At 41.8% G+C, this 24010-nt stretch overlaps 1 protein-coding gene across 3 annotated transcripts in view; it reads right to left on the bottom strand.

The window, feature by feature from the left end:
- Positions 1 to 24010, bottom strand: part of swt1 (SWT1 RNA endoribonuclease homolog) — a 139089-nt gene that overhangs the window by 20198 nt on the left and 94881 nt on the right. For all 3 annotated transcript variants that reach the window (XM_043699544.1, XM_043699546.1, XM_043699543.1), the window contains exons 14-16: positions 14110 to 14261; positions 12749 to 12990; positions 12163 to 12306 (exon numbers count right to left, since the gene is read on the bottom strand). In XM_043699544.1, coding sequence (XP_043555479.1) covers positions 12163 to 12306; positions 12749 to 12990; positions 14110 to 14261 — 538 coding nt within the window. The remainder of the gene's footprint in view (positions 1 to 12162; positions 12307 to 12748; positions 12991 to 14109; positions 14262 to 24010) is intronic.

A 24010-nucleotide genomic window follows, 5' to 3' on the forward strand; every position in this document is an offset into this window, starting at 1 on the left:
CTAGGTTGAGGTGGGGGAAGGGGAAATGAGGAAACTGTTGAAATCCACATTGGTGCCCTGGGGTTGAAGTGTTCCGAGGCGGAAGATGAGGCGTTCTTCCACCAGGCGTCTGGTGGTGAGGAAGCAGCGGTGAAGGAGGCCCAGGACCTCCATGTCCTCGGCAGAGTGGGAGGGGGAGTTGAAATGTTGGGCCACAGGGCGGTGTGGTTGATTGGTGCGGGTGTCCTGGAGATGTTCCCTAAAGCGCTCTGCTAGGAAGCGTCCAGTCTCCCCAATGTAGAGGAGACCACATCGGGAGCAAAATTTCAACTCCCCCTCCCACTCTGCTGAGGACATGGAGGTCCTGGACCTCCTTCACCGCCACTCCCTCACCACCTTTATTCCTGATGAAGGGCTTTTGCCCGAAACGTCGATTTTGCTGCTCCTCGGATGCTGCCTGAACTGCTGTGCTCTTCCAGCACCAATAATCCAAAATACTAAAACAGTATGTCAGCTCAAATTTTAGCATTACTCAGGGGATGCTGATTGTACTTACCAGAGCCTAAATTTGCTCTCGTTTACTATGTAAATCAGCAGAACCTACTTGAACAAAACATATCTTGCTGGAACAATTATGAAACCCAGAGACACCAGCAACAACCTCAAACTTCATTTACACTTGATTATGAATCAGACATCTCCATTCTACATATTAAAGATTACAGCAATCTGTTTAACCTGTCTTTGATTTCTCTAACTATAAACTAGCAACTTTAACAAGTGAAGTAATGAAGTGTAAAAACACAAAATTGATTTTAACATGGCACTGTGCAGTACTGTATTATTTGATTGATACTAAGCAGTTATTGCTCCAAACCAACGAAACGTACTACTAAAACATGCAGTGAATATTTTCTTCGGGCAGTAAAATTCCACTCAAAGAAGACATATCTTGTCAGACACATTTTCTCACATTTCCTGGTTTCATTTCTATCTTTGTTGCTGTCGTTATGGTTGCCCTTCCTGCTCCATTACCAACTTTTCATTTATATTTGAGCACATTTATTATGTCGACATAAAGTTCAAGTATTAACACTTTTTGAAGAAAATCCGAATATAGAAGTGAAAACAAAAACAAAAAATAAAGTGCTGGAAGTAAAAATCTAACTCCTTCAGCACTTGAAAATTGAACACATAAATTGAAAGATGGGGTTAACGTATGGCCGGGCTAGCTCAGTTGGTAGATAATGGGATTCTTAACCCAAGGTCAACTCCCACATTAGGTAATTATTTTTCCAATGACGGTTGAGTAATTAGATGCAAGGTTTCTGGAGTTCAGAAGGAGGAGAGGTGATCACGTTGAAAAATCCAGAAAAGCGCAACAAAATATGACATGTGCTTTCTATCTCCTAATCTTATCCCAAAGCTGCAGTTAATGGGAAATCCCAGTTTTCTGACCTGTCTAGAACACTTGATGCTTCACTTTGCAACCAAGGTCCTCCAGGGCAGCTTTTGCCAGGCCCTCGCAATCTTATTGAGTGGTCTCATTGAAACATTCAAGATAATAAAAAGGGCTTGACAAGGTGGAGATTGAAATACAGGAACCAAGAATGTCTGCAGCACCTGGTCTGCTCTTGCATCCATCATAAACACCATGTGCGAGATTCTCTACCTTTCTCTACCTGGAAATGTCAAGACTGTTTGGCGAGAATAACCAGGAGATCCAGGAGCTACTATCACAAGTGCAAGGTGTTCCTCAAGTGGAAACACCACCAGCAGTTGAAGGAAAAGATGCAGGTACACAAACAAATGAAGGCTGAGGTCCAACAAAAAATTGTGACTCAAAGAACAGACGGTGGATGGAATGATGGTGCAAGAAATCCAGGAACTCACCCACAGCCTTGTGTGTGTGGATTCTTCAGTGTAATGAAGATTACCTAAAGCCCAAGCACCCAAAGATGTGCCCCACAGAGAATGCCACACAATGTGGGGTTCATCAAAGATAGGGAGGCAAGTCAGCACTCTTTAGACGGAACACTTCGCGAGTCTGAACCAAAACTCATTCCTTGATGTTGGTACCCCTGACCATATAGCACAGCTCCAGCCTGGTCAGCAAGGCCATCTAACAGCTGTGAACCAACAAAGCCACCAGTACTTGAAAACAGTATTAAAGCACTCTCGGTAAGAATACAAGACCACATTTCCCTCACTTGGAAACAGGAGGACATGATAGCTGGTCTCCAAGACCTCATAATTGTGGTCAGCTTCGATAAAGGAGATAAGGCTGATTGTGTAACTGACAAAGGGTCTCCCTGCTGTACACAAGAGGTAATGTTCCCTCTAACCGGTGTGGCTACACAGCCACTGAGAGGGTCCGCGCATGCTGATCAGAAGTCTGTGAAGTGGCAAGGACTAGAATGAAAACGGGCCATCGGGAAAGTCATTGCAAGTATTCTCCTTAATCTCCTTCTCAGAGTAAATGAACAGCTCCTCCAGGAGACAAAATGAGGATTCTGTTCAGTAACAGGGAATGTGAGCATGTTCTTTATAGCAGATCCAGAAAGTAGAAAGCAGCAAAAGCTATAATATGGCCTTCTTTAGCCCCATAAAGCCTTTCAATCTGTCAACTGGGAGGCATTATGGAGTGTTCTCTTCAAATTTTGCTGCTGACTGAAAGTCATTACCATTCTTTGCTTGCTACACAACAACATACAAGCCATGATCCTAACGAAAGGACCCACCATAGATCCAATACATGTGCAAATTTGGGTCAAGCAAGACTGTTTCGTCGAATCAATCATCTTCTCCATTTTCCTTATCGAAACACTCCACCCCACACCCACTAGAGGTTCCTACCGGAGTGGAGCTTCTCTATAGGATGAGCAAAAAATTGTTTAGCCTACATTGCCTCCAGTCTTGAACCAAGACCCCAACCTCTGTCATTGAGGCTGCAGTACATTGACAATGTTTGTATGTGTATACACTCAAGAGGCCAAGTTCGAAATCATCAACACATTCACTGAGGCACATGAGGAAATGGGACGTGGGCTAAACATCCAGACAAAGATTCTCTACCAGCTTGCTCCCACTACTCAGGGCTCTCCCCCAATAATTCACAGTGAGCCAGTGGACAAAGTACATCAACTTTCATATCTTAGGAGCATCCTTTTAGCAAAAGTAGGCATTGACAATGAAAGTCAACATTGCTTCTAGTGTGCCAGTGAAGCCTTGACTGTGAAAGTAACAGAATGTTTGATGACAAAGACCACAACCCCAGCACCAGGCTCATGGTCTACAGGGCATTAATGCCATCTTTATGTATCAGAGATTTGGACAATGTACAGCAGATAGCTCAGATCTGGGGAAAACTAGTGATGTCTTTTCAAAATACCACAAATTCATGGCAGGTTTGATATTCCAATATCAGTGTTCTCCCTCAACCTAACATCGAGGCCCTGGTTACTATCAATCAGCTCTGCTCAAGAGGCAACACTACCTGCATGCCTGACACAGGACTTCTAAAACAAGCTCTCTGCTTGCAGCTTTGTCTCAGAAAGCAGTTACCAGAAAGGCTGAAAAAACACTTGAAGAGCATCCCTGAAAAAAATGCAACGCCCAAGCAACTCATGGGAATGTCATCTTGGACTCCCAAACCAGGGAAATAGTCATGACAGTTCCAACCATTTTGAGCAGCTTTAACAGTTCTATGTGGAAGCCGTGCACTATTTGCAGATCCAGCATTTAACCGTTTAGTCACCTCAGAGATCACAACACCGGAGCAGAACAAAGCCATCCCATCTCAAGGGATTGCCGAAGATGATGCATAGACACTGAGAAGTCATTGCCGAGTCTTAATTAAGGTATTGTAATCTAAGATAAAATAATGATCAATTAGGACCAAGATGAGGAAAAATTTCTTCTTTTGAAGACTTGTAATTTTTTTGAATTCTCTACCTCAGAGATTGTGCCAGCCATGATCATATTCAATGGCAGAGGAGACTCAATAGACCATATGATCTGCTCCTGCTTTGTGTTCCTTATATTTTAGATAAAAATCATTCTGCTTTACTGCCTGCGATGAAGAATTTCTATATAAAACATTGAAACTATTTGTCTTTCCTGATCTTGACAGACTGTGAGTCAACGAGCTAGAGTCTGAGCTTCAAATATTGAGACTCAGAGAGGGGGGAAGAGTTACCTGGACACTGTTTCAGGAGACAGTCATACCCCTTAGACTAACTAACTCGAATTCAGTCAGTGGTCAGGGACAAGAGGGTGTGGCTGTGAGTGAGGCAGGTAGAGGGATTCAGGAAGTAGAGTTGCAGGAGCCTCAGCCTCTGTCCTTGTCCAACAGGTTCAAGAGTTTGGCTCCCTGTGTAGATGAAAATGGGGAAAGAGAAGAGAAATGTTGTAACTGGGAGTAGTATAGCTAGAAGCATAGACACTGTTGTCTTTGACCAGGATCGAGAGTATCGAAGGTTGTGTTGCCTGCCTGGTGCTCAGGTTCGGGATACCGCATCTGGGCTGAAGAGAAACTTGGAGTTGGAGGGTAAAGATCCAGTGGTTGTGGTCCATGTACGTACCAATGACATATATAAAACTAGGGGAGAGATTCTGCTAAGGGAGAGCTGGGAGTTAAATTAAAAAGCAGAACCAAAAAGGTAATAATCTCTGGATTACTACTTGAGCCACAAGCTAATTGGCACAATAATAGTAAGCAGTCAAATGCGTGGCTCAAAGATTGGTAAGGAAGAAATGGGATATTGGCACCAGTACTGGGTAAGAAAGGGCCTAACCAATGTCCTGTACATTACCTCCCAACTCTTACACTCAATTGGGTGACCTTATACAGGTTTTTAAAATCATGAGGAGCATGGATAGGATAAACAAACAAGGTTTTTTATCTGTAGTGGGGGAGTTCAGAACTAGAGGGCACAGGTTTAGGGTGAGAGGGGAAAGATATAAAAGGGACCTAAGGGGCAACTTTATCACGCAGAAGGTGAGCTGCCAGAGGAAGTAGGGGAGGCTGGTACAATTAGAGCGTTTAAAAGGCATCTGGATGGGTAAGTGAATAGGAAGGGTTTAGAGGGATATGGGCCAAGTGCTGGCAAATAGGATTAGATTAAGTTAGGATATCTGGTCAGCATCAATGAGTTGGACTGCAGGGTATGTTGCCATGCTGTATATCTCTATGACTCTGTGACTTGTTCCGATGGGACCATCTTCATCTAAACTGTGCTGGGACCAGAGTTCTAGTGAATGGCATAACCAGAGGTGTAGATAGGGCTTAAAACTAAATGAAGGGAGGTGGGGGTGTGGGGGGCACTCTATAGGGGAAATTAGAAAATCCAAATTAAAGGAGGTAAGAGTGCAGAACTCTGGGGAGGTTATTAAAATCACCAGCACACACACAAATGGGACTGAGTGTATTGAATGGGTTAACAATCAAACCTCAAGCACACTGGACAAACAAATGACAATGAGAAGAGGGACTGTTATTCAGGACTGAAGAGTTATATCTGAATGCATGCAGTACAAGGAATAAGATAAATGAGCTTGTGGCGCAGATTGAAATTAGCAGGTATGACATGGTGGGCATTACAGAGATGCAGCTGCAAGACATCAGGATTAGGAGTTGAATATTCAAGGATATACATCCAATCAAAAAGTTAGGCAGGTGGGCAGAGGAGGTGGGGTTGCCTTATTATTTAAGAAATGAAATTAAATAGATAGTAAAAAATGGAGTAGGGTCAGATGGTGTTGAATTGGTGTGGGTAGAATTGAGGAATTGCAAAGTTAAAAAAAGACATAGCTGGAGTTATGTATAGGCCTCCAAATAGTAATCAGGTGCTGGGGCGCAAGATACGCCAGAAGATAGAAAAGATGTCTAGGAAAGGCAAAGTCACAGTGACCATGGGGAATTTCAATATGCAGGTGGACTAGGAAACATCAGGTTGGCATTGGAGTGGAAGAAAAGGAATTTGTGTAATGTCTATGACATGGCCTTTTGGAGCAGCTTGTGGTGGAGCCCATTAGGGAACAGGCAATACTGGATTTAGTGTTGTGCAATGGGGCAGACTTTATAAGGGAGCTTAAGGTGAAGGATCCTTAGGAGGCAGTGACCATCATACGATAGAATTTACTCTGCAATTTGAGAGGGAAAAGATAGAAGTAACGGTATTACAGCTGAATAAAGGCAACTACAGAAGCATGAGAGGGCAGCTGGGTAGAATTGATTAGAAGAGGGCCCTAGCAGGAAAGACAGTGGAATAGTAATGGCAGGAGTTCCTAAGAATAATTAAGGAGACACAGCAGAGAGTCATCCCAAAGAAGTGCGTGGAGTTTGCACATTCTGCGTAGGTTTCCTCCGGTTGCTCCGGTTTCCTCCCACAGTCCAAAGATGTACAGGTCAGATGAATTGGCCATGCTAAATTGCCCATAGTGTTAGGTGCATTAGTCAGAGGGAAATGGGTCTGGGTGGGTTACTCTTCGGAGGGTCGGTGTGGACTTGTTGGGCCAAAGGGCAAGAAGCATGCTGCAGGAAGGATGACGCAACGAAGGCTGACTAGGCAAGTCAGGGATAGCGTAAGAGCAAAGAAGAAAGCATATAATGTGGCAAAGGGCAGTGGAAAACCAGAGGATTGGGAAGCTTACAAAGACGAACAGAGGGCAACAAAAGAAGAAATTAGAAGGGAGAAGATTAAATAAGAGGGTAAGCTAGCCAGTAATATAAAGGAAGACTCTAAGAGTTTCTTTAGATATATAATGGGCAAAAGGGAGGCAAAAATGGACAGTGGGCCTCTGGAAAATGATGCAGCAGATAGAACATACAACATTACAGTGCAGGAAATGTGTTGCTGGAAAAGCGCAGCAGGTCAGGCAACATCCAGGGAACAGGAGAATCGACGTTTCGGGCATAAGCCCTTCTTCACTCAAACATTACAGTGCAGTACAGGCTCTTCGGCCCTTGATGTTGCACCAATCTGAAGCCCATCTAACCTACATTATTCCACTTGCATCCATATGCCTATCCAATGACCATTTAAATGTCCTTAAAGTTGGCGAGTCTACTACTGTTGCAGGCAGGCCATTCCACACCCCGACTACTCTCTGACATCTGTCCTTTATCTATCATCCCTTAATTTAAAGCAATGCCCCCTCGTGCTAGCCATCGCCATCCGAGGAAAAAGGCTCTCACTGTCCAACCTATCTAATCCTCTAATTATCTTGTATGTCTCAACTAAGTCAACCTTCTTCTCTCTAACGAAAACAGCCTCAAGCCCCTCAGCTTTTCATCATAAGACCTTCCCTTCATACCAGGCAACATCCTAGTAAATCTCCTCTGAACCCTTTCCAAAGCTTCCACATTCTTTACACAATACTCCAAATGTGGCAGCACAGCTGCTGCATGACCTCATGGCTCCGAAACTCAATCCCTCTACCAATAAAAGCTAAAACACCTGTCTGCCTTCTTAACAACCCTATCAACCTGGGTGGCAACGTTCAAGGATCTGTGTATCTGGACACCAAGATCTCTCTGCTCATCGACATTACCAAGAATCTTACCATTAGCCCAGTACTCTGCTTTCCTGTTACTCCTTCCAAAGTGAATCATCTCACACCTTTTCGCATTAAACTCCATTTACCATCTCTCAGCCCAGCCCTGCAGCTTATCTATGTCTCTCTGTAACCTACAGCATCCTTCGTCACTATCCACAACTCTACCAACCTTAGTGTCATCCGCAAATTTACCAACCCATCCTGCTATGCCCTCATCCAGGTCATTTATAAAAATGACAAGCACAATGGATCCAAAACAGATCCTTCAGTTACCCCACTAGTAACTGAACCATCAGATGAATATTTCCCATCAACTACCACCCTCTGTCTTCTTTCAGCAAGCCAATTTCTGATCCAAACTGTTAAGTCACCCTCAATCCCAAGCCTCCATAGTTTGTGCAATAGCCTACTGTGGGGAACCTTATCAAATGCTTTACTGAAATCCATACACACAACATCAACCGCTTTACCCTCATTCACCTGTTTGGTCACCTTCTCAAAGAACTCAATAAGGTTCATGAGGCATGATCTACCCTTCACAAAACCGTGTTGACTATCCCTAATCAGTTTATTTCTTTCTCGATGATTATAAATCCTATCTTTTATAACCCTTTCCAACACTTTACCCACAACTGAAGTAAGGCTCACAGGTCTATAATCTCCAGGATTATCTCTACTCCCCTTCTTGAACAAGGGAACAACATTTGCTAACCTCCAGTCTTCTGGCTCTATTCCTGTAGACAATGATGACATAAAGATCAAAGCCAAAGGCTCGGCAATCTCCTCCCTGGCTTCCCAGAGAATCCTAGGATAAATCAAATCCAGCCCAGGGGACTTATCTATTTTCACACTCTCCAGAATTGCTAACACCTCCTCCTTACGCGCCACAATCCCATCTTGTCTCATGGCCTGTATCTCAGTATTCTCCTCCACCACATTGTCTTTTTCTAGAGTGAATACTGATAAAAAGTATTAATTTAGCACTTCCCCTATCTCTTCTGACTCCACACACAACTTCCTACTACTATGCTTGACTGGCCCTAAACTTACTCTTGTCATTCTTTTATTCCTGATATGCCTGAGGGTTTTCCTTGATCCTATCTGCCAATGAGTTCTCATGTCCCCTCCTGGGATCTTCTTAGCTCTCTTTAGGTCTTTCATGGCTAACTTGTAACTCTCAAGCACCCTAACTGTGCCATCACTTCTCATCCTAACATGAGCCTTCTTCTTCCTCTTGACAAGAGATTCTATTTCCTTAGTAAACCATGGTTCCCGCACTCGAAAAATTCCTTCCTGCCTGACCGGTACATACTTATCAAGGACCTGCAGTAGCTGGTCCTTGAATTAACTCCACATTTCAACTGTGTCTATCCCTTGCAGTTTCCTTCCCCATCCTATGCATCCTAAATCTTGCCTAATCGCATCTAATTGCCTTTATCCCAGCTATAACTCTTGCTCTAGGGTAGATACCTATCCATTTCCATCACTAAAGTAACCATAACTGAATTGTAGTCACTATCACCAAAGTTCTCCAAATCTAATACATGGCTAGGTTCATTCCCCAGTACCATATCTGATGTGGCCTCACCCTTGTTGGCCTGTTACAGGAGATCCTCCTGCACACATTGGATAAAAACTGATCTATCTAAAGTACTTGAACTATAGTATTCCCAATCAATATTTGGAAAATTAAAATCCCTCATAACAACCACCCTGTCACTCTCGCTCCTATCGAGAATCATCTTTGCTATCCTATCCTCTACATCTCTGGAACTATTTGAAGCCTATAGAAAATTTCCAACAGGGTAACCTCTTCTTTCCTGATTCTAATCTCAGCCCATACTATCTCAGTAGGTGAGTCCTCAAACATCCTTTCTGCAACCATAATACTGTCTTTGACTAACAGTGCCACACCACTCCTTCTATTACCATTTTCTCTGTCCTTACTGAAACATCTAAATCCCAGAACCTGCAATAACCATTCCCGTCCCTGCTCTACCCATGTCTCTGAAAGGGCCACAACTTCAAAATCCCAGGTACCAAACCATGCTGAACGTTCACCCACATTATTCCGGATGCTCCTGGCATTGAAGTAGACACACATCAAACCAACTTCTTGCTTGCCAGTGCCATCTTACAATACTGAAATCTTAGTTCTGACTTCACTCCTCTCAACCTCCCGTATACTTGAACTACAATTTTGAGGAGTTGAACATGTGGCTACAGGGAATGCGCAGAAAGGAGGGGTTTGGATTCCTGGATAATTGGGGCTCTTTCTGGGGTAGGTGGGAACTCTACAAACAAGATGGTCTTCACCTGAACAAGAGGGGTGCTAATATCCTGGGGCGGTGGGGGAGAAATTTGTTCATGCTCTTTGGGCAGGTTTAAACTAATTCAGTAGGGGGATGAGACATAGTAGTGGGGCACAAAGAAATGGCTGAGAAACCAAGTAAATTCTTCGCATCAGTCTTCATGGTGGAAGACATGGGTAATATTGCAAAAATTCAAGAGCTGAATATGGTGGCCATCACCAAGGAGAAGGTGCTAGAAAAACTGAATGGCCTGAAGGTGGATAAATCACTTGGACCAGATGGACTACACCCCAGAGTCCTAAGGGAGATAGCTGAAGAGATAATTGAGGCATTAGTGGTGATCTTTCAGGAGTCGCTAGAATAGGACAGTGTCCCAGAGGACTGGAAAATCACTAACATAACACCCTTATTTAAAAAGGGAATAAGGCAAAAGACAGACAATTACAGACCAACTAGGCTAACTTCAGTCATGGGTTAAGATTCTGGAATCCAATGTGAAGGATGAGATTTCTGAATACTTGGAAGTGTATGATAAAATTGGGCAAAGTCAGCATGGTTTTATCAAGGGTATGTTACCTGATAAATTTGCTAGAATTCTTTGAGGAAGTAATAAGCAGGTTAGACTAAGGAGAACCAATGCATGTTATCTAACTGGACTTCAGGAAGGCCTTTGACAAGGTGTTACTCTGGAGGCTACTGAGTAAGATATGGGCCATGGTGTCAGAGGCAAGATGCTGGCATGGATAGAAGCTTGGCTGTCTGGCAGAAACAGAGAGTGGAGATAAAAGGGTCCTTCTCAGGAGGCTAGAAGGTGACAAGTAGCGTTCTGCAAGGCTCAGTGTTGGGACCACAACATTGCACTTTAATACGTTAACAATCTAGACGATGGAACTGACTGCATTCTGGCTACGTTTGCAGACGATACAAAATTAGGTAGAGAGATAGGTAGCACTGGGGAGGCGGGGAGGCTGCAGAAGGATTTGGACAGATTAGGAGAGTGGGCAAAGAAGTGGCAGATGGTGTACAACATGGGAAAGTGTGAAGTCATTCACTTTGATAGGAAAAACAGAGGTATGGACTATTTTCTAAATGGGGAGAAAATTCAGAAGTCTGAAGTGCAAAGAGACTTGGGAGTCCCAGTCCAGAATTCTCTCAAGGTAAACTTGCAGGTTGAGTCAGTAGTTAAGAAGGCAAATGCAATGATGGCATTTGGACTTGATTATAAAAGCAGGGATGTACCTCAGAGGCTATATAAGGCTCTGGCCAGGCCACATTTGGGAGTATAGTGTGCAGTTTTGGGCTCCTCATCTCAGGAAGGATGTACTGTCCCTGGAGCGTGTTCAGAAGAGGTTCACGAGGATGGTCCCAGGAATGAAAAGCTTAACATTTGAGGATTCGGAGTTTATACTCTATCAAGTTTAGAAGCATGGGGGTGATCTAATTGAAACATACAGAATACTGAATGGCCTCAATAGAATAGATATTGGGATGTTGTTTACATTGGTAGGAGAGACTAGAGACCGAGGTAATAGCCTTAGAGTAAAGGGAAGACCTTTTAGAACAAAGATAAGGAGAAACTTCTTGAGCCAGAGAGTGGTGAATCTATGGAATTCATTGCCACTAAAGGCCGAGGAGGCCAGGTCATTGAGTATATTTAAAACTAAAATGGATAGGTTATTGAATACCAAGGCGGTCAAGGGTTATGGGGAAAAAGCAGGGGAATGAGGTTGAGAAACTTATCAACCATGATTGAATGACAGAGCAGACTCAATGGGCTGAATCGCTTAATTTCTGTTTCTCTGTCTTATGATCTTATAATGTATTTTAAAGATTTTCTGTTTTTATTTAAGCTTTATGTTGCACTTCCCGATGAATGATATTTTAACATAGCAGTTTAAACAAAAGTTTATCAATCGGCAAGTAACTTTATCATTTCTTACAGCATAATGATTCAGAATAATAGAAAATGTAGCTTAAAATGAAAACACAGAAACAAAGAAACTTTACATAAAGGCATTAAAAGGTTTTTTGTCTCCCCACTTGCTAACAAGATAACAAAGGTTTGTTTCATTATAATACCTACAGTTTACACAAGTAGTGAGTCTGTTTGGATTGATGCAATATTCTACAATTTTGTTGCATGAATATTAGATCTTATCAGTCAGAGAAAGGAAGCGTAAAAACTGAATTATTGGCAATATCAGCTAGCACACAACTTGCTACACAATTATCAAATTACACTTGGGAACTACCTGCATTAAAAGACTTGCCAACTTCATTATACATTTCTCCTGGACAGCTAGGTGCTCACCTTTGAATTCCTGTCAGTAGTTCTTTTACAGCAGGCATCAATCTTTGCAGGCTCTGAAATGCTTCCTCAGGAAGTGGCAGCTTGCTGTCAGTTACAACAGTTAATGGGTTGTGAGGAAGGTTGAAGGTTGCAAAAATTAACGAGCTGGTGGGGAAAAAAAAGTAATCTCTCAATCTCATGAGCTGTCATACAAGATCAAAGCAAAAACAATTTACTTTATATGAATATGGAAGATGAATATTTTATTTACAGGATTGCTCGCACAAGTTAATAAAAACTCTCACTTGTTAGTTAGGAAGCAGATTGTGATTTCTGGGAATTTCAATTTGGTGGTTTGAAGTTTGGCAGTCATTCAGTAGATAACCATTGATAGTTGGTTTACATTTCACAAATTTCAACTTTACAAGATAACATTAGGTTTGCTATCTCAAAACCCAAGTAACAGTTCATCCAGTTTTTCCACTCCAGTCAAAATGCTTACATCATAGCAGCATATAGCAAACAGCAGAATGTGCCTAAATCAAAACCGCATACAGTTTGACTAACACTTACTTATATGTTCATCAGTAAATAATGCCTTTTTTACCTGTATTTGTTTATTATATTCCATACATTTTCAAAGGTGGCCCAGATTTGTTGAATTCTGTTCACATCTTGTGAGTTATCCATTTCTGACGTGGGGCATCCACTGATACAGTTGAATGGAAAGACAGTCACATTTCTTCCTGAATCTGGATTTAAAGGTGGCGCGAATGGAATTTCCAGCTTTTCAGAAGACCCTTGTGACCATTCTGGCAATGTTGAAGTTAGTTCATTTTTGCTGCAATACTTTACAACAAGGAGAAAGAAAAATGATTTCTAACCTTAGACCCCAAATATTCATCCACCTTTTATTCTTTTTTTAATGAGGGAAGGTACTGACTCTTTTGTCCAATTGTGGTAATTTACTTTCAATTCATAGCCTGACAAGGGAGCCCACAACTCCCCATTCCCCATACCTCTCTCCTACCCACTTCAGAAACATCTTTCCGTGGGGCCACTTTTTCCCCATTAATTTCATATGTCATATGCTCCCTGCTACTTTGCTTGGGGATTTCATACTGTGTGCATCGATTCCTGATAATGCAAAATTATTAGATCAGATATTTGCATTCGGTGTACTATTCCTGCATAAAGCAGACTAAAGTAGTTAGGGTTAACATTTCAAACAAGAAAAAAGACCAGCTGGTCCATTCCACATACCATAATCTACTCTCAGAATTAATTCAATCACTCACCCCAACATCGATGCAATCACGTGGAAGTAGAAAACAAATCAGGTAAAAATCCGAGATGAGAAATCACTGAGAAGAGGACATTGACTACAATGGGGAACTCCAGAAGTGCTCAGTGTGATTGGATGCCCCATTCTAATATGACTGTCTGCCACTGCAATAGCCCCAGTCTAAAATTCCATCAAATTTATTACTGCTGTAAGTAATTGCTGCTACTGTGTTTAATCCACAACAATATGAACTTTAACATCGGGATGGGACCATTCGTCGCCGCCGATTAGCGCCTTTTCACCGCTGAGGACGCTTCGCCACCGCCCATTGGCCGCTGAGGACGACTCGCCACCGCAAGTGTTTGTAACTCATTTTTATGTATAAACCAATAAAATGATATTTACTTCACCTAGTTTTTTATCAACATGTACTATGTTGTTGTATAAATAAAGGGGACCGAGAAGTATGAAAGAACAGGCGGGAGGGAAAACAATCAGTACATATATATATTTCCGGTGGTGAATAGTCTCCAGAGGTCAAACGACCCCAGTGGAGAAATGCTGGTGGTGAACCGGCAATGGCTAATCGGCGGCGGCAAATATGCCGTGGCGAATTGTCACCAACCCAACTAACATAACATCTGTCCCAATATTACAAGAAGGTGATTAAAGTACAAAGGTACCTCAGAAATCTTTTCACGCAACTCATCTATGACAGCCAAGGTGCGTGGGAGAATGCCACCATAACCTGACCTTGAGTTGAAGGCTTGTATTAGTTTTTGGGATTCTAGCAACATCCAGGTAACAGTAAAATGATTATACCGTGACCTTTTACCTAGATGGTGATAAAGAAAGTCAAGGTTAAAGGCAGTAAATCAAACAGTCCTTCAAAACAAACATTAGTCCTGGGATTTTAACAAAACGGAGAGCCAGAGCAACAGGTACTTTTGCAACATTGTGCCAATGAATGAACTTGTACAAAACTGCTGTTTCATCTATTGAGAGAGCTTCTGGCCAAATTTAGATTACTAGGGCTGCGACTATTTAAATAGGATGCAGTGAACTCAAGTATGACTTATGTAGAAGGTATTGCTGATATCCTGCCCTATTGTTGGCTGTAATGGAGATCAGTTTGAAAAAAAAATCTATTAAATATATTCACTAATGCAATGTAAATAAGAACTACAATAGCAACCTTAAAAATCTGGATATAGGTTTGCTTGCTGAGCTGGAAGGTTCGTTTTCAGACATTTTGTCATCATACTAGGTAACATCATCAGTGAGCCTCCGGATGAAGCGCTGGTGGCATGGCCCATTTTCTATTTATGTGTTTAAGTTTCCTTGGGTAAGTGATGTCATTTCCTGTTCTTTCCCTCAGGGAGTGGTAAATGGGATCCAAGTCAATGTGTTTGTTGATAGAGTTCCGGTTGGAATGCCATGCTTCTAGGAATTCTCGTGAGTGTCTGTTTGGCTTGTCCGAGGAGGATGTGTTGTCCCATTCGAAGTGGTGTCCTTCCTCATCCATATGTAAGGATACTAGTGAGAGAAGGTCATGTCGTTTTGTGGCTAGTTGATGTTCATGCATCCTGGTGGCTAGTTTTCTGCCTGTTTGTCCAATGTAGTGTTTGTTACAGTTCTGGCAAGGTATTTTGTAAATGACATTAGTTTTGTTTGTTGTCTGTATAAGGTCTTTCAAGTTCATTACCTGCTGTTTTAGTGTGTTGGTGGGTTTATGGGCTGCCATGATGCCAAGAGGTCTGAGTAGTCTGGCAGCCATTTCTGAAATGTCTTTGCTGTAGGTGAAAGTAGCTAGGGTTTCTGGATGTGTTTTGTCTGCTTGTTTGGGTTTATTGCTGAGAAAATCAGCAGACTGTGTTCATTGGGTACCCATTCCTTTTGAATACACTGTACAGATGATTTTCCTCTGCTCAGCATAGTTCCTCTGTGCTGCAGTGTGTGGTGGCTCGTTGAAATAATATTTTAATGCAGCTTCGTTTGTGGATGTTGGGATGATTGTTTCTGTAGTTCAGTATTAGGTCAATATGTGTTGTTTTCCTGTAGACGCTGGCTGTTTGCTGTACTGTGTCATCTGGGAACAGCAGTTTGTTGTTGTTTTCCTTGTCTTTAGTGAATTTTATGCCTGTAAGGATATTATTGATGGTCTTGAAGATTTCCTCTAATTTGTTTCATTTGGTGACAACGAAGATGTCAACCACGTAGCGGACCCAAAGTTTGGGGCAAAGCAAGATAACACCCTGTTCACATCCATCAACAACATCAACATCAACCTGGCCAAGGAAACACTGAATACACTATTTGAAGAACCAAAGGCACGTATACGAAGCACTACCAACTTCATCAGCAAGGACAATATTGTCAAGCTAGTGGACCTATGCCTTACCACCCACTTCACCTTCAACAACAAAACCTACAGACAAACCGATGGAACAGCCATGGGATCTTCAATATTAGGGTTCTTAGCAGAGGCAGTAATGCAGAGACTTGAACGAACAACCATCCAACCCAAACTTTGGGTCTGCTTACGTGGATGACATCTTTGTCACCACTAAATAAAACAAATTAAAGGAAACTTTCAAGACCACTGATAATACCCTTACTGGCATGAAATTCACTAGAGGAGGAAAACAACAACAAACTGCCATTCCTAGATATCACAGTCGAGCGAACAGCCAATGGGGAACTTCAAACTAGTGTCTACAGGAAAACAACACATACTGACCAAATACTGAACTACAGAAGCAATCATCCCATCACCCACAAATGAAGCTGAATTAAAATATTATTTCAACGAGCCACCACACACTGCAGCACAGAGGAACAACGCAGAGCAGAGGAAAATCACCCATACAGTGTATTCAAAAGAACGGGTACCCAATGAACACAGTCCGCCGATTTTCTCAGCAATAAACCCGAACAAGCAGACAAAACACATCCAGAAACCCTAGCCACTCTCCCCTATGTCAAAGACATTTCGGAAATGACTGCCTGACTACTCAGACCTCTTGGCATGATGGCAGCCCACAAACCCACCAACACACTAAAACAGTAGCTAATGAACTTGAAACTATACAGACAACAAGCAAAACTAATGTCATTTACAAAAAAAACCTTGCAAAATCTGTAACAAACACCACATTGGACAAACTGGCAGAAAACTAGCCACCAGGATACATGAACATCAACTAGTCACTAGTATCCTTACATACTGATGAGGAAGGACACCACTTTGACTGGGACATCACATCCATTCTAGGACAAGCCAAACAGAGACACGCGCAAGAATTCCTAGAAACATGCATTCCAACGGGAACTCTATCAACAAATACATTGACTTGGATCCCATTTACCACTTGCTGAGAAAAAGAACAGGAAATAATGTCATCAACCCAAGGAAACCTAAACACATAATTAGAAAGTGGGCCATGTCACCAGCACATCATCCGGAGACTCACTGATAATGTTACCTAGTATGGTAATGAAATGTCTGAAAACGAACCTTCCAGCTCAGCAAGCAAACCTACATCCAGAACCACAACCTGAGCTACAAATCTTCTCAAAACTCACTAACCTTAAAAATGTTTGTGTCTTTTTTTTTTGGTTTTTTAGCATCTGGGCAACTCTCTTACAAGAAACAGTTCAGAAAAAAAAATTCAGAAGAACTTTGACATTTAATGCTAGAATCATATTATCATAGAATACCTTCAGAGCAGCTTAAGGCCAATTGGTCCACCGAGCTTACACCCTGCCTCCAAACAGCATCCCACTCCCCACTCTGACATTTATCGTAGCTAACACACCTACCCACCACAACCCTGGACACTATGGGGGAATTTAGCATGGCCAACCCACACAGATAGTCACCCAAAGCTGGAGTCGAATGTGGGTCCCAGGTGCTGTGGGGCAACAGTGCTAATAACAAAGTCACTGTGCGGCCCTTTAAAGCAATTTAATAATAATGTACATTTAAAATTGTGAAGACATTTGTTGCTATTTTTGTCTAAATAACATAATATATAAAAGCCTATCACTTAAATGTAAAATAAATTGGACAAATATATAGATTTAATTATTTCCTACTTCAGACTAACTTATTGGCTGCCATTATTAACAGGAAATTTGAACACCAACAAAATGCTGCAGGCCAATTTTCAATTATATCTTCCAAAACGTTCTAATCTGTATTTGAATGACATTTGTTCATATGTCGAATTCCAAAACAATTACCTGTAATATTTTATTAAAACATCTTGTGGGAAATATTATACCTTCAAGAGAATGGGATGAAAAAATATCATTTTTATTTCCACATCTTTTCTGTCTAGATTTTTGCTTCTTTTTTTTAGCCCTTCTAAGCCACATTAGGGAGATTTAAACAATCCTTAGATAAGCACATGGATGATTTTGGGATAGTGTAGGCGGACGAGCTGAGAATAATTCACAGGTCAGTGCAATATCAAGGGCCGAAGGGCCTGTTCTGCGCTGTATTGTTCTATACTCTATGTTCTAGACTTCTCACTTTGCCCTCTCAAACCTCTATCCAACTCATCATTGCTCCTTAAATAATCCTGTCTTGCCAACAGAACAGGCTCGACCCCCTCGAATATCTTTGGAAGAGCTCAGTGAGATACTCAATATGGCACATTAAGGACAGCAACCTCAGCACGGCCACTGAGTGTTAATGCTGCCCAACCCCTTAACTGACTCACTCCTCCCATTCCCAATGTTGTGGAATCAGCCACTCGATGAGTTCTCACTACCACTGTCGTGAATTACAAACACATCTGTTAGGAGCAGGAGGACTCTAAATGGTGCTTTGAGCCTGCTCCACCATTTAGTAAGATCATGGGTGATCTCATTGTGGTCTCAACTCCCCTTCCCAGCTATCATGGCAGTATCGGTAAGAGTGAACACTATACAATCCTTGTGGAGACAAAGGCCCATCTTCACATCATGAACAACCTCCATCATGCTGTGCGGCACTATCACTGTGCTAAATGGGACAGACTTCAAACAGATCTAGCAAATTAAAACTGGGTATCCATGAGGTGCTATAGGCCATAATTAGAGCAGTACTGTATTCCAGCATAATCTGTAACCTTATGCCTGCCTTATCAGCACTCAATCATTACAATCAAGCCAGAGGATCAACTCTAGGTTCAATGGACAGTACAGGAGGACATGCCAGGAGCCGCACTAGATATAACTGAAGAAGAGATAACAACCTGGTGAAGCCATTAAACAGGAACACTTGTATGTCAAACATCAAAAACAGCAAGCAATAGACAGAGTTCAGTGATCCCAAAACCAATGGATCAGATTTATGCCCTCCAGTCCAGCCATATCCAGTTGTGAAAGGTGGTGGATGATTAAACAACTCACTGGAGAAGCAGTCTCCACAAATATTCCCATCCTCAATAATGGAAGAGCCCAGCACATCAGTGCAAAAGACAAGGCCGAAGTTTTCCAAAAACTCTTAACTCTGAGCACTAATTTTTAAACTGTTTCCCCCACCTCCAGACCCTGCCACAAGAGGAAACATTCTTTCAGCATCCACCATGTCCCATCAGGATCTTAGGAACATAGATGTAGGCATACACTTTTCAGACCTTCGTGCCTGTTCTGCCATTCAATAATATCATGGCTGATCTGTGGTCGAGCTCCATATATCTGTCCTCAATATTTTCATTCATCTATCTCTGATTTAAAATTAACAACTGATCCAACACTTACCACAGTTTCTGGAAGACTGTTCCAAATATTTACCATCCTTCGAGAGTAGAAGTGCTTCCTATCATCTCTCCTGAATGGTTTAGCCCTTTTTTTTTTTAAGACTATGACCCCTAATTTTAGAATCCCCGACCAGTGTTAACTGAAATAGTTAATAGTCCTGTCCTTTGCTGTTAATATCAGATCACCCGTTAACCTTCTAAATTCTGAAAAAACAGATCTAATTTATATAAGCTGTCCCCATAATTTAACCCTGAAGTCCAAGTAACATTCATGTAAACGTACATTGTACTCCCTTTGTTGGGGATGCCCATAATTGAAACAATGGCTGAAAGTGGTTTTTGGTTGGAAAGCAAATTATGAAGAGCACATAAAGAGTCTGAAAAGCAAAAAAAAATGTAAACCGGTCCACTTTTGCAGCAAGAATAGTAAAACACCGTATTAATTAAATGGAGAAAGATTCCAGAACACTGAGGTTCAGAGGGATCTTGGTACACAAGTTGGAAAATGATAATATGGCAGTATGAGAATTGAAGAGGAAGTCATTCTCCCCGTGTCTGCGTGGGTTTCCTCCGGGTGCTCCGGTTTCCTCCCACAGTCCAAAGATGTGCAGGTCAGGTGAATTGGCCATGCTAAATTGCCCGTAGTGTTAGGTAAGGGGTAAATGTAGGGGTATGGGTGGGTTGCGCTTCGGCGGGTCGGTGTGGACATGTTGGGCCGAAGGGCCTGTTTCCACACTGTAATGTAACCTAATCAAATATAAAAGTAGAGAAGTTCATTACAGTTGTACAGAGAATTGGTGAGAGTATATCTGACTGCTGTTTTGGTATCCTGACTTTTGTGGCTATGAATGCAATTTATAATCTTTCCATAGCGAGGGTGCATGTGACTAACTCCGAGGATGGAGGCAGGATATTATTATTAATAAAAGTTAACTAGTTTTCACCTGTATCATTTGAAGTTTTGAAAAACGTATAGTGATCTTATTGAAACATTATGATATGACTTGGATAATGGTGTTGAAAGTCGTATATCCAAATTTGCTGATGACACAAAATTAGCATTGTAGACAGTGTAGATGATAGCATAAAAAAATTGATAAAATAGGTTGATGGGAAAAATTTGAACAGATGGAGTTTTATATAAGTAGGTACGAGGTTATTCATTTGGATTGAAAAAGGATAAACCAGTGTACTTTCTTGATGGTATGAAGTTAAATACAGTGGACGTCCAAAGAGGCTGGGGGGTTCAAGTGCATAGAACTTTAAAATGCCACAAACAAGTGCAAAAAATAATCAAGAAGGCTAATTATATGTAGAGGACTGGAGTATCAGGATGCAGAAGTTATGCTGTGGTTATACAAGACCCTACTTGGGTACTCTGAGCACCACACCTGAGGAAGGACATATTGGGCTTGGAGGAATGACTAAATGAATCACTCAACACCCAGGTCCACTTCAAACATGAAAGTAATTGAGGCATTCGCGTTGATCCCTGTGGCATTCCACTCGTCACATCTTGCCAACCCAAAATGACCAATTTACGCCTACTCTCAGTTTGCTGTTAGCTAACCAATTCTCTATCTGTGCTAATATATTACCCCCTACCCTATACGCTCATAGTTTGGCTAGAAATCTTTGATGTAGCATTTTGTCAAATAATTTCTGGAAATCTAAGTACAGTATGTCCATTAGTTCTCCATTACTTCCTCAAAGACCTCCAATCGATTGACTGAACGTGGTTTCCCTTTCACAAAACCATGTTGACTCTACCTAATTACGCGCAGATTTTCCACTATCCAACATAACCTTCCTAATAGTAGATTCTAGCAATTCCCTATAACATTAAACTAACTTGCCTGCAGCTTCCTGCTTTCTATCTCCTTCCTTTCTTGAATAGAGGAGTCTTATTTGCTATTTTTCAAACTGTGCAAACTTTCCAAAATCAAGAAACTTTTGTAAAACTAAGGCCAATGCAGGTATTCTCTCAAAGGCAGCTACTTCTTTTAAGACTCCAGGATGAAACCTATCAGGACCTGAGAAACTGGCAGCTTTTAAATTTGAACAGTTTTCTCAGTATCTTTTTGCTGGTGATCCATAAAGCATTTTTAAAAAAGTTTCTTCCCTTTCATCTCCATTCTCAGAAGTAGTTTCTCCTTATCTCTGTTCTAAAAGGTCTACTCTAAGGCTATGCCTTCGAGCCCTAGTCTCTCCTAGCAATGGAAACATCTTCCCAACATCCACTGTGTCCAGGCCATTCAGTATTCTGTAAGCTTCAATTAGATACCCCCTCATCCTTCTAAACTCCATTGAGGATACACCCAGAATCCTTAAATGTTCCTCATATGTTAAGTTTTTCATTCCTGGGACCATTCTCGTGAATCTCTTCTGAACATGCTCCAGGGCCAGTACATCCTTCCTGATATATGGGGCCAAAAACTGCACATCATACTACAAACGTGGCCTGACCAAAGCCTTATAGTGCCTCAGAAGTACATCCCTGCTTTTATATTCAAGTCCTCTCAAAATAAATGCCATCACTGCATTTACCTTCCTAACTACTGACTGAACCTGCAAGTTTACTTCAGAGAATCCTGGACTGGAACTCCCAAGTCTCTTTGAATTTCAGACTTCTGAATTTTCTCCCCATTTAGAAAATAGTCCATGCCTCTTTCTTCCTATCAATGTGCATGACCTCACACCTTCCTACGTTGTATTCCATCTGCCACTTCTTTGCCCACTCTCTTAACCATCCAAATCCTTCTGCAGCCTCCTGCTTCCTCAATGTTACGTGTCCTACTATCTATCTTCGTATCATCTGCATACGTAGCCAGAATTCCCTCAGTCCCTTCATCTAGATTGTTAATGTATAAAGTGAAAAATTGTGGTCCCAATGCAGAGTCTTGCGGAACACAACTTGTCACTGGCTGCCACCCTGAAAAGGACCCCTTTATCCCTACTCTCTGCTTTCTGCCAGACAGGCAAGCTTCTACCCATGTTTGCACCTTGCCTCTAACACCATGGGTCCTTAGCTTACTCCGTAGCCTCCTATGCATCAACTTGTCAAAGGTCTTCTTGAAGTCCAGGTAGACAACATCCATTGGCTCTCCTTGGTCTGATCTGCTCATTACTTCCTCAAAGAATTCTAGACAATTTGTCAGGCATGACCTACTTAATGAAACGATGCTGACTCTATCTTATTTTACCATTCACTTCCAAGTGTTCAGAAATCTCATCCTTCATGATGGATTCCAGGATCTTACCCACGACTGAGGTTAGGCTAATTGATCTATAATTTTCCATCTTTTCTTAAACAAGCGTGTTACATTAGCAATTTTCCAGTCCTCTGGGACCCTTCCTGATTCTAGTGATCCCTCTACTATCTCTTCAGCTATCTCCCTTAGAACTCTGGGGTGTAGTCCATCTGGTCTAGGTGATTTATCTACCTTCAGGCCATTCAGTTTTTCTAGCATCTTTTCCTTGGTCTTGGCGACCATACTCAGCTCTGCCCCCTCACTATCTTGAATTTTAGGGAAATTACTCATGTCTTCCACTGTGAAGACTGAACCGAAGTAATTATTTCTTTGTTCCCCACTACTATATCTCCTGTGTCATTTTTCAGCAGCCCAATGCCCACTTTTGCCTCTCTTTTGCCCTTTAAATATCTAAAGAAACGTACAGTCTTCCTTTGTATTACTGGCTAGCTTACCCTCATACTTAATCTTCTCCCTCATTTTTTTTTATTGTTGCCCTCTGTTGGTCTTTGTAAGCTTCCCAATCCTCTGCTCTCCCACTGTTTTTTTACTATTTTATATGCTTTCTCTTTTGCTTTTATGTTAGCCCTGATTTCCCCAGGAGAAATGGCCAGCATTTAAGAAGTGCTTAAACCATCTCCTGCTTCGTCAGGATAGATGTCACGCAAACTTTTGTGTATAATAGATACAACTATGTAACACCGTAGTGCTAAAAATTTCACATATGTAAAAACTGTGTATAAAGAGCTTACTGTAAACACTGTAGTTTGGATTCCATCGCCACCTCGAACTGTGTTACTGCGAATGATCAATGAAGAGGCTATTTGCCTGATCTTGGTCGTTATTAAATACGATCCCAAATGGAGTTTAATTTGGATAAATGTGAGATGCTGCATATTGGAAAGGCAAATCAGGACAGAACTTATACACTTCATGGTAAGGTCCTGGGAGTGTTGATGAACAAAGAGAACTTGGTGTGCAGGTTCATAGTTCATAGAACATAGAACAATACAGCACAGAACAGGCCCTTCGGCCCACGATGTTGTGCCAAACATTTGTCCTAGCTTAAGCACCCATCCATGTACCTATCCAATTGCCACTTAAAGTTCGCCAATGATTCTGACTCTGCCACTCCCACAGGCAGCACATTCCATGCCCCCACCACACTGGGTAAAGAATCTACCCCGACATCTCCCCTATACCTTCTACCCTTCACCTTAAATTTATGTCCCCTTGTAACACACTGTTGTACCCGGGGAAAAAGTTTCTGATTGTCTACTCTATCTATTCCCCTATCATCTTATAAACCTCTATCAAGTCACCCCTCATCCTTCTCTGTTCCAATGAGAAAAGGCCTAGCACTCTCAACCTATCCTCGTACGAACTATTCTCCATTCCAGGCAACATCCTGGTAAATCTTCTCTGCACCCTCTCCAAAGCTTCCACATCTTTCCTAAAGTGAAGCGACCAGAACTGCACACAGTACTCAAAATGTGGCCTAACCAAAGTCCTGTACAGCTGCAACATCACTCCACGACTCTTGAATTCAATCCCTCTGACCAATAAAGGAAAGCATACCAAAC

This window comes from Chiloscyllium plagiosum, chromosome 11, assembly GCF_004010195.1.
Source record: "Chiloscyllium plagiosum isolate BGI_BamShark_2017 chromosome 11, ASM401019v2, whole genome shotgun sequence".
Lineage (NCBI taxonomy): Eukaryota > Metazoa > Chordata > Chondrichthyes > Orectolobiformes > Hemiscylliidae > Chiloscyllium > Chiloscyllium plagiosum.